Raw genomic sequence first — 10,301 nt, 5'->3', positions numbered from 1 at the left:
AAATAAATAAATAAATAAATAAAACAAGTGTAAAAGTTCTGGCTTCAATCCTTAGTACATAAAAATAAAAAAACTAAATGGGGGGGGCGGGGGTGTGTGTGCACACACCTGCCATTCCAGTGCTTGGGAGGCCGAGGCAAAGGATTGCTGAGTTTGAGGCCAGCCTGAACTACACAGAGTTCAGGGCCAGCCTGGACTACCTAGCAAGCCTGTCTCAAAAAACAAAAACAAAAACAAAATTCTTTTTCTAAAACATTCCAGGCCTTATACACAGGCCTTATATACAGTACCACCACTCTGCCACAAGGAAGGATAAACTTGGGTCATTTGTAGGAAAATGGATGGACCCTGAGACCATAATGTCAAGTGAAATACACCAGACACACAAGTTTCCTTTTTTGTTCGTTTGTTTTTGTTTTTGTTTTTGAGACAGGGTCTCACTATGCAGCACAGGCTGGCCTTAAACTGCGTAGCCCAGGATGACATCTAACTTGCAGCGATCCTCCTGCCTCAGCTACCTGAGTGCTGGGATTATAGGCGTGTACCACCATGCCCGGCTTCAGACACACAAGTTTCAATATCACATGGTTGCTTTCTCTTCTATGAAAATCCTAAAATAAAATTGAAAACACGTTAAAGGTAGATAATAGGAAGCAGAGAAATCATAGATCTTTCTCAAAGGGGAAGGGGACCAAGAGATGAGGGAGTAGGAGGGACGGAGGGGAAGGAAGGGGTGAAGTAAGCATTAAGATGTGTCATGTGCATGTAGCAGCTGTCCACGAGGAACAAAATCAGGATGGAGGGGCTGGGGGTTTAGTTCAGCGGCACAGCGCCTGCCTGGCAAGCACAAGGTCATGAGTTTGATTCCTGGTACTGGAAAAAAAAAAAATGAAGACAGGAAATCAGGATGCACTGGAAACAAGTATTAATAAAAAATTTAAAACTGAGAAAAAAATTAAAAGGAAGCAGTCTAGCCGGTGTGGTGGTGCACACCTGTCATCCTAGCACTCAGGGGGTTGAGGCAGGAGGATCACCACGAGTTCAAGGAGAGCCTGCGCTACATAGTGAGCTCAAGGCCAGCCTAGACCACACAGTGACAACCTGTCTCAAAAAAAAAAAAGAAAAGAAAAAGAAAATCAGTCCAGCCCTGCCACCGTTCCCCCCATGTAACACTTTCCCTGACCTCAGGTCAGTCCCCTGACCCACATGGGCCTCATACAAGTGGAGGTCAGGGCCCTTCACAGCCTAGCCAGGCACAGCATGGTGTGCAGTCCTGGGGCACACCATGCTCCTCTGGCTCCATTCCCCAGCCTTCCCAAGTTGTCCCTGGTGGCTGAGGCCCGGGGTGGCCACTGAGTTCTGTGATTACGTGACTGACAACACGGAACAAACCAAATCAGTGATTCAGTGCCAAGTGTCCACCCACGGCCTACGGCTGCCACGCTGGACAGAGAGGACTTGGGCTGAGCCTTTGTCACCAGCCTCGATGGTGGCCGTGGTGCTGGTGGCCTCTCGCCCTGCCTGGCTTTGGCTCCCTGAACCCCTCTCCACCCCAGGGCCTCGCACTCACCTTCCCTTTCCAGCTCTTCCTCATCCATAGCGACCTCTTCCTCCTCCTCTCCTCCCTCCTCTTCTTCCTCCAGTGTGAAGGACAGGCTCGAGATCTTCCGCTTGGCCTCCTTCTTGCGCTCCTTCTCCCGCAGCTTCTCCAGCTTCCTACCAAGGCACGGGTGGCTGTCATGCCCCATGACCCTGACCCGGAGCCACCACACACTCAGCATGGGAACCATGAGTGCAGGCTGGAGGGACCCAACTGCCCTGGGTCACCATGAGGTCACAGGCAGGGCCCTGATTATTACAAGGAGGCAGAGGGAGACACAGGGCGGTGACACCTAAAGAAAGGAGAGGGCCTGAAAGCATATGCCACCCTCACAAGGGCTGGTGCTGGTGGCCAGGAAGGCCAGGAAGGGCCAGGCCCTTCACAGGGGCCTGGAAGCAGAAAGACAAACAAGAAAGCTGAGAGGACTGTTTCGAGGCCCACACTAGACGCTGCCCTTGTCCCCAAAGCAGGAAATGGAGCCCTCGAATAGGAGTAGCCTGAGTTGCCCCTAGCCCACAGGTATGAGCTGTATGTGAGGGGCAGCCACAGGAGGGGACCCACAGCTGCAGCTCCTTCGACTGCTCCTTCTTGGCCAGCTGCTTCTCCCGCTCCTTCACCAGCGCCTCCTGCTTGGCCTTCATGTCGTTCAGCGTCACGAGGCCTGCGAGGAAGGACTGGTCACCCAGAGCCAGCAAAAGGGCGGCCCTGTGCCCAGAAGAGGGTGGCCATGTGCCCTGCTCACCCACAGTGCTAGACTTTAGCTCTGCCTCCACGGCATCATAGTGTGCAGAGAACTTCTTGTCAATGTTGGATTTCATGATGTTCTCCTGCAAGAGGAAGCCCAGCCGTGGGGGCCACTGCCACCCTCCTGGAAGCCACAGCTGCCCTTCCTACTGAGGGCCTGGGTTCCAGTCCTAGGGTTTGCCCTAGGGTGTGCTCTTGGAAGAAGACAGGGCCCCCTTCCTTGGTTGGGGAAGGCTCTTCAGTACTAACTCCAGACTACTGGCCTCTGAGGGGAGCATCCTGAGACCTGAGCCAGGGGTGTCGTGAGAGGACAAAGTAGAACAGGGTGGGTGGAAAGGCCCAACCTCTCTCAGAGCTGTTGGCCTCCCTCCCAAGCCATATTGCCTGAGCCCACCCAAAAGGTCTCCTCCTCCAGTGCAATCCCATCTATGGTACCATGCAGGTTCCCTTCTAGCCAAGGTCTCCAAAGGAAGTGGCCGACAGAAAAATACATTCTCAAGCCGGGCATGGTAGTGCACACTTGTCATCCCAGCCCTCCGGAGGCTGAGGCAGGAGGATCGCCATGAGTCTGAACCTAACCTGAACCACAAAATGAGTTCAAGGTCAGCCTGAACTGTACAGTGAGACTCTGTCTCAAAACACTAAAAATTAAAAGAAGGGAAATCCACCTTCAACTTGCAGGAAGTCCCCACTGAGACAGACTGGGGCTGAGAGTGTGCCTGTGCCTGAAGGCTATCAGCTAAGAGCCCTGGGTGCCTGAGCGTCCTGGGGTCCCCCAGCCCCGCGCCATCGCTGGCCATTCACGGGAGCCCCGAGGGGACCACCAGCACTGCGCGTCTCGCGGGGCAGAAGGTGCAGGGAAGCAGTCTCGGAGCCCGGCCGCGAGGCACCGGGCGCTGGACAGGGGCGCCGGTAGCACCAGGGGAACGTCGACCACAGGCTCCCTTCCGCAGGGGGCTGGCACACGCTGCCTCGGACCCAGCCCGCCCGTAGCCCATTTCACAGATGAGACCGTCGCTGAGGAGTCAGGGTGCCGCCTTCCGCTACAGGCACTCCCAGCCCAAAGCCTGGGGGCCCAGGGGAGCCCGCGTGGCGCGCATGCTCGGGGCTGCCCAGCCCGACCTCCGCGATCCGCTGCTTCATTTGCTCCATCTGCTCGCGCTGCTTCTCCCGTTTCTTCATCAGGTGCATGGCGCGGCCGGCCTCGCTCGCGGCGCCCTTGTACTGAGCCATGGCGGTGGCGGCGGCGGTGGCGGCGGCGGTGGCAGCGGCAGCAGCAACAGTGACAGCACCAGGGTTGAGTCTTGGCGGCGGCCGTTCAGTCAGCTGACACCTGACGTCCTCCGCCCGCCCCTTCCCACCACGTGACCGCGACCGCCCGGCCTCCTTAGTGAGTGACGTACCCCGCCCCGTCCACCGCCCGGCTGCCGGCTCCCAGGTCCAGGCTGACCCGGCCCTGCCGCTTTGCTTCCTTGTCGTGGACACTGAGCCTGGATCTCCGGCCTCCTTCGTGGCCTCGACCTTGGCACCGGCTCGCAACTGCGCCTCCAGCGCCCCCTGGGGATCCAGGACAGTCTTCTCCCGTTAGGGTTCGGGGTTGGTCAGGTTCAGGCAAGTTCCTGGTTTCCTTCGGTGCTGAAGGCCAGGCCCCCGGCTCCCCCAGCAAACCTTGCCCGGCCATGTAGGCCAGACCCCGGTTCCCTTGCTTCCCTAGGCTCCCACGCTGGCCCTCGCCGCCTTCTGCCTTCTTTCCCCCACTGAGGCCGGCCTGGTCTTCCCACTTGCCCGCATTGGATCCTGAAGGGCACAGGTGCAGTGCCAGGCGCTAAGCCAGAGCCCCAAGCACTTGGCTTTATGGAAAGGAATCTAAAAACCCAGGCTCAGGTTTCAACACAGTTTATTGGGAGGTTTTGTTTTCTGTGAAATATACTAGAGGTTGGGGAAAGGGACACATTCACTTTGCAAGGTAAGGGTTTCCCACCACTAAAGGGAAAGCATGGGGTGGGGTACACAGGGCTTGGGTCCATTTTCCCACCTCCTTTTGCTTTGCGCACATCTCTTCTCAGCAAGTACCAGAGAACACAAACACGAAGACAAGGAATAAAAACGGAGCTCAACCTCCAACAGAGCCACGCCTACGCCCTCTTCCCTCCCCTCCCCCCTCCCCTCCCCCCTGGAGGCTCTGACTTGGGGTAGGAGTTGGTTAATAAATTAGAATAAATTATGGGGGAGGAATGCAATTTGTGCTGGGAGGGCCCCTTCTCTCCAACACACAGGAGAGCCGGTGGGGGGAGGCAGGGGGCATCTCCAAAGGCCACTACAGTGGGGTAAGAGGGGTGGGGGCAGAAGTCAGCTCTCCTCCGCATCCTTCCCAAACACAGCAGAAGAGTTACAGGCGGGGGAGACAGAGGGAGAGGAGTCCTCTTTTCCTAGGACAAGGAAGGGCCGAGAATGAGGATGTTATCCAACCCCCATCTCCCAAACCATCGCTAAGGTTAAGGGTTTGGTCAGTGAATCAGTGAGGTGGGTGATAGGAATGTGGGGAAAGCAAAGAGTGCTGGGAGCAGGGGTGCCCAGCCAGACGTCCCCCCAGCCCTGGAGGAGAACAGACACAGGAGTAGGGGCAGCAGGGGCTGGGGCAGGGGCCAGCAATCACTGGTCAGCTTCTCCAAAGACATCGTTCTGTTTGCGCTTCATGTTCTCAAAGTCAAAGGCCGAGCCCGCCATGCGTTTGTAGATGTCTTTTATGTCATTGCAGGTCGTCTCAAAGTGTGTGGTGGCGTCGTAGGAGCAGGAGCAGAACACCTGGAAAGAGCAGGTCCAGGGCCCAGGTGACTGGACAAGGGCCTGGGGGGCAGCCGGGGCCACGGCTGGAAGCTGCTTACCTGGCTCTCAGAACCATCATCGATGGGCTCATACAAGTCGCTGATCGCCACGAACCTGGGGGCAGGAGGGGGATGCTTGCGTCAGACCCTGCCAGAGGCAGCCTCCAGCTCTAGCTCCAGCCCTACCCCAGGTGCAGCCCAGCCCCTCACTTCTGGTCAATAGGCTCCAGCAGCTCGAGAGCCGGTTCGACCTCCTTCTCTGGATCGGCAGTCTCCACTGTGGTGCTGGCGATGGCAACGTACTTGCCTTGCGCGGCCACATTGTGCGCGTAGGAGATCATGCACACGTAGATATCTGCTCACGGGAAGCGCTCCGTTACCATAGGCCAGGGGGACCCCCTCCCCAGCCGCAAACGTCTTGTGACTTCATTGTGCAACAGCCCCCAGGGACCCCACTGCGGCAACGTCCAGAGGTGGGCCAGGAGGGGCGGGGTCTCAAGGGCTCCGCCCTTGTCAGCAGATGGGCCCAGGATGAGGCTGTAACCCAATGGGCTCCCTAGGAGGTGGGGCCTCGCACATAGGGCTTTGAAGACTGTCCAGCCCACCCCAGCCCCTCCCCTTCTACCTCCTTCCCTCCTTCCCTCCCTTCCCCTCTTCTCTGCCCTTCTTTTTTTCCCTTCCCCCTCTCCCCGCCCTTCCCTTCCCTTCTTGTGCACCATGAGGTGCACAGCTCTCTCGGGCCCTTCCACCACATTCTTCGCACCTCGGAGCAACAGGGACCCAAACGAAACCTGTCCTCCTTGTGTTATCGGTGGCGGGGGCTAGGTCCCAGCCACAGGAAGGTGACTAACATAGCATCCCATCATGGCAGGGGAGGGTTGGAGCCATCGGTCCAGTTGCTGGGCCCACACAAGCATCCCCTTTGCTCTACGATGAGGTCATGCAGGAAGCCCCAAGGCTGGGGAGGACAAGCAGAGCGGCCCGGGAGAAGGCATAGGGGCAGTGGGCTGTGGGCTCCCTACCTGACTTCCTGTTGACCTGGTTCTGAGGGATGATGATTTGGCAGGAGTTGGCATCGTTGGTGTTCTTGATGGGATGACTGAGGATACAGATGATGCGAATGACTTGGCCAGCCTTCCGCACACGGTCCGGGATGTAGCTGGGGTCACAGATCAGCTGCTTGCAGCGGGCCACCTAGGAAGGTACCACAAGGCCTTGCTCCTGCTGGGTCACCCCTTTCACCAGTGGTCACCTGCTGGGCCCCCCAGGGATGGCAGGCAGGGTTCTCTTCTGTCATCACTGCCCTGCCCTTCAACTCAGGGTGATGAGCCTGGCACACAGGGTTGGGTGGTCCCACTGCTGAGACACCGTGGTCTGGCAGATTTTCTGGACCACAGAGATAGTGCCTGGCCCCTGAGGACGCAGAGCCCCTAGAGAGGTGCCCTGCTTCGGGGAAGGCTCACCTCTCCCTCAGACTTCACGCCTACCACCTTGCCGTTCTCCATGATGATGTCATCCACAGGCTTGTTCAGCATGTATGTTCCTCCATAGATGGCACTCAGTCTGCAGTGGGGACAGGAACGGTCACATCCTCCTCCCGGAGAGTGATCAGGGGCCAATTCCACCACACCCTCCCAACCGCGCCACCGAGGTCTAGGTAGGCAAAGTCAGCAGACCTGCTGTTCATTCCAGCTGTCACGGCATCAGGTCGGAACCCATCTGCGTGCTCTCTCTCCTCCCCAGATCCCCCCCAAGAAGAGTCTACGAAGGGCTGGCATGAGGGGGCAGCTCAGGTGGAAATGGCCCAGGGGACTAGCACTCAAGACTCTTTAGGGGAGGGCTAACTCCCAGCTAAGCCCTGCTTGAAGTTCCCCGCCCTGGCCCAGCCCCATGCTGCCCGGAGATGAGCAGGCCACGTTCCTGAGCCTGTGCTTCAGCATATCAGGGCTGTGCCCCCATCACTCAAGACAGTCTCCAATGCCCCAGAAGGCTCCAGGGGCCATTTCCGTCCTCAGCCTCAGTTCCACCCATTGATGCCATCTGAAGAAAACTGTGTCCTCACCTTGCAAAGCCCTGAGGCAGCTCCCCCAGGCCATAGAGTGGGTAAAGATATGGGCTCTTGCCATACCGGGCCAGGGACTCACTATACAACTTGATGCGGTTGATGGTCTCCAGACAGGGCTGGTCTAGGTAGCTGGGGAGAACAGCGAGGGAAGACTCTCAACAGAAGCACCCTGCTTGCCCCCACCTAGGTGCCTGGCCTGGTCAGACAGGTCAAGTGTAGGATGCAGGAGGGGACAAACAGGTGACAGGTAAATCTGGTACAAGCAACATGCAGAATGGGCAGAAGGCACAGCAGGCAGGTGTGGGGCAGACAGGTACAGGCAGGCAAGGGGCACCAGTCACACCAGCTTCCCCTCACTCATCAGTGCGGTAGAGAGCCAGGGCATGGCCAGTGAAGTCGATGACATCCTGGCCCAGGTCAAACTTCCGGTAGACATCACGCATGCTGGTAGTCTGGGGGTCCACGCCCTCAAAGGTCTTGGGGTCGTTCTCATCAAAGTTTGCCACGAACACCAGGAACTTTCGGAAGCGACGTTTCTCGAACATGCCCATGAGATCTGGGGAGGGTGAGGAGACTGTGCGTGTGGGAGCACATGAGCGCCCTGCCTGCTACAACAGCTAAGTTGGCCCATGACTTGCAGTCAACCCCCTTCCCCTCCTCAGCTCTGGTTCCCTCCCCTGTACAACGAAGGGCGAGGGCAGGGTAGCGTCCTCCCAACTCCACCTCCTGGGGATGTTTTGGTGTCAAGAGGAGCCTCTGCCAAAGGCTGGAATCTGTGAAACTCCAGTTCCCCTCCACAGCCCCGCTACATGAGTGCTTCTGTGCTGGCAACCTGCTGTAAGGGTCAGTAGGGGACAGCAGAGAACAGAGAGCAGCGGGCCTCTGGTACTGCCTGAGGAACAGAACCACGAGCAGAGGGGGCCCTTGCCGTGCGTGAACAGCTGCCTCCCCTACTCCCACACTCACTTGAAGCCAAGGCCTCGGTCTCTGTGGAGGGCACCTTGTAGATCTTGCCCCCCTTGTAGACAAAGCTGCCTTCCACCACCTTAAAGTCCAGGTAGCGAGTCACTTCTGTGTACAAGAGCATCTTCACCAGCTGCCCTGTAGGGATGACAGCATCAGCAGGGCCCCTGTCCTGGAGCCCAGCTCTCTTGTGTCACCCACCCCCCACAGTAGCCCCTTCATCTCCCTCACCGTTGGCCATGAGAAATTTGGGGATCAGGTCAACGTTCCAGTCTCGCCCCCGGCCCATTGATTCGGGAGGGCCCTCCGGCAACTGAAAGCGCTTATACAGCTGCAATCAGGAAGGAGAAAGAGAGAAACCTCACGGACTTCCACTCTACCCCCACCCAAAAAACCTAGGCATGCTCCTGTGTGGGGGTCAGGGCAGCCTCACCTCCTCCAGGGGTGTGATGGATGAGCTCTCACCCCCGTAGTAAGGGTTCCGGTCCATATGCAGCACTTTCTTCCCGTTCACAGACATGATGCCCGACAGGATGCATTCCTGGGGGAGGGGCACTGTGGGCTGCTGCGCTTCCACCTGCCAGAGTTCTCCCGCAGCAGCCTTGATCTGCTCTCCACCCCACCGCTGCCACAATGGACAGCTCCTTCTACTCCTGGGTGGCTGCACGGACAATTGGGGGTGATGGCTCCATTGGGCCATAGTCTCTGGTTTAACCTTGGTCAGCAAAGAGATGACCAAGGAGAGAAATAAGGGAGGCTTTAGGAGTCCAGTGGTCAAGAGACACATGGACAGTCTGAGGGCATCAACATGCCAAAAAAGTCATCTATGCATACACACGGTGCACAAGAATGCAAATGAGATAAATGAGCCACCCACAACCCAGCTCAACCTCAAAGGGTGCCCAACAGGGACACGCAGATGAACACAACCCTTGGAATTGCAGGCCTCTCCTGGGCTGCTCTTTCTTCCAAGGGGCCACGTCCCCTAAAGGAGGGGTGTCTGGGCTGTGGGCGTCTGGCTTGGGTGGAGGGCGGTGAGCAGTGGGGGGAATGGGCGACGGGCTTTGAGGAAGGGAAAGATGAAACACCCTCCCCAGTCTCTGCTACCAGCCCAAGGACAAAGGCTGCAGGCAGTACTCAGCCTCAGGTCTCCATGGGAAACCAGGGTGGGGTAGCGGGAATGTGGTCATTGCCCCCATTGCTGCTGCTTCTGGAACATTCCCTCGGCCCCCAATCTCCGAAAGAAGCCAGGGAGGCAGGTTGCGGGCCCAGCTTGCAAAGCCCCCAGACCCTACGGCCTCCTGAGCTTCCCACAAGATGGGAATGGATGCTAGGCGGGTGATGGGTACAGGCGATGGGTGGGGGCCTAGTGGGCGGGGAGCAGGGGACACCAGATCGAGTTGGGGTGAGTTTCCCAATGCGGCAGGCCGAGGCAGGGAGCACCGGAGAGGGCTGGGGCCGGGGTCGGGACTTGGGCAGGGAGGAGGGGGCCCCTTCCGAGGAGACGGGGCACAGCGGTGGAGGACAGCAGACACCGCAGGGGCGAGGGCACAGGGTGGGCACGGCGCTGGCTTTTCAGGAGCCCGAGCGGAGGATGGCAATAACGGGAGGATGGGGCCGGCGGCCAGGGCTGCATCATCACTGAGGTTACGGAGTGCATGATGCAGGACCACGGGCACCCGGGACCACGGGCACCCGGGCCGCACTTACGGTGAGACCGGTACCCAGCACGATCACATCGTATTCCTCGTCCATGGTCAGGCCTTGGTGCCAGCACCGCTCGGCTCCTCCTCTTCCTTCACCACAGCAGCAGATGATGCTGCCGCCGTCGCCGCCACCGCCGCCGCACTGGACCAAAGATGGCGGCTCTTCGGCCTCTGCGCGACCCCTCCGCCGCGTCAAAGAGTCCCACGCCCTCCCCTCACCCCGCCGCGCTTGGTCGGGGCTGCAGCCTTCTTGTCTCGCCTTCCGGGAGCACGGTGGATGCCCGGGCCCCAGAGCGAACGCGACGCCTCCGACGATGCCGCTAGACCAGGGTCCCGGGAGAGGCGTGGTGGGGCGGGCCAGCGGCCTGTGCTGCGACAGGGATCCTTGCGCGGGAGCC

The 10,301-nt window shown here is 58.7% G+C and overlaps 2 protein-coding genes across 3 annotated transcripts in view; both read right to left on the bottom strand.

Annotated features, from left to right (window-relative positions):
* Fam50a (family with sequence similarity 50, member A) overlaps positions 1–3,686 on the bottom strand; it is a 6,144-nt gene extending 2,458 nt beyond the window's left edge. The window contains exons 1-4 of the mRNA XM_005414202.2: positions 3,467–3,686; positions 2,343–2,427; positions 2,162–2,261; positions 1,571–1,716 (exon numbers count right to left, since the gene is read on the bottom strand). Coding sequence (XP_005414259.1) covers positions 1,571–1,716; positions 2,162–2,261; positions 2,343–2,427; positions 3,467–3,577 — 442 coding nt within the window. The 5' untranslated portion in view covers positions 3,578–3,686. The remainder of the gene's footprint in view (positions 1–1,570; positions 1,717–2,161; positions 2,262–2,342; positions 2,428–3,466) is intronic.
* A 538-nt stretch (positions 3,687–4,224) lies between these two features.
* Positions 4,225–10,285, bottom strand: Gdi1 (GDP dissociation inhibitor 1). Of its 2 annotated transcripts, none has more exons than XM_013509689.1 (11): positions 9,908–10,285; positions 8,631–8,738; positions 8,429–8,528; positions 8,201–8,335; positions 7,592–7,808; positions 7,232–7,363; positions 6,633–6,732; positions 6,192–6,363; positions 5,380–5,524; positions 5,230–5,284; positions 4,225–5,149 (listed from the first exon to the last, which is right to left on the bottom strand). In XM_013509689.1, the coding sequence occupies exons 1-11, from the start codon at positions 9,950–9,952 to the stop codon at positions 4,997–4,999; spliced, it is 1,362 nt and encodes a 453-aa protein (XP_013365143.1). In that variant the 5' UTR covers positions 9,953–10,285; the 3' UTR covers positions 4,225–4,996. The 2 variants fall into 2 exon arrangements, with proteins under 2 accessions (XP_013365143.1, XP_005414257.1); XM_005414200.2 differs by having other exon boundaries at positions 7,592–7,790; positions 9,908–10,284.
* Between the last annotated feature and the right edge of the window lie 16 nt (positions 10,286–10,301).

Source organism: Chinchilla lanigera, unplaced genomic scaffold, assembly GCF_000276665.1.
Source record: "Chinchilla lanigera isolate Chin_1 unplaced genomic scaffold, ChiLan1.0 scaffold00179, whole genome shotgun sequence".
Taxonomy (NCBI): domain Eukaryota; kingdom Metazoa; phylum Chordata; class Mammalia; order Rodentia; family Chinchillidae; genus Chinchilla; species Chinchilla lanigera.
Note: the sequence above shows the minus strand (reverse complement) of the source record. Positions and strands in the feature narration are given on the sequence as shown.

Bases quoted from the DNA above. Each gene is read 5' to 3' on its own strand.
- Gdi1 (XM_013509689.1), bottom strand. From the start codon at position 9,952: ATGGACGAGGAATACGATGTGATCGTGCTGGGTACCGGTCTCACC. The intron at 7,809-8,200 runs GTGAGTGTGGGA...CCACACGCACAG, and splicing joins GACCGAGGCCTTGGCTTCAA to TCTCCTCACCCTCCCCAGAT. The intron at 7,364-7,591 runs GTGAGGGGAAGC...TGTTCTCCCCAG, and splicing joins GCTCTCTACCGCACTGATGA to CTACCTAGACCAGCCCTGTC.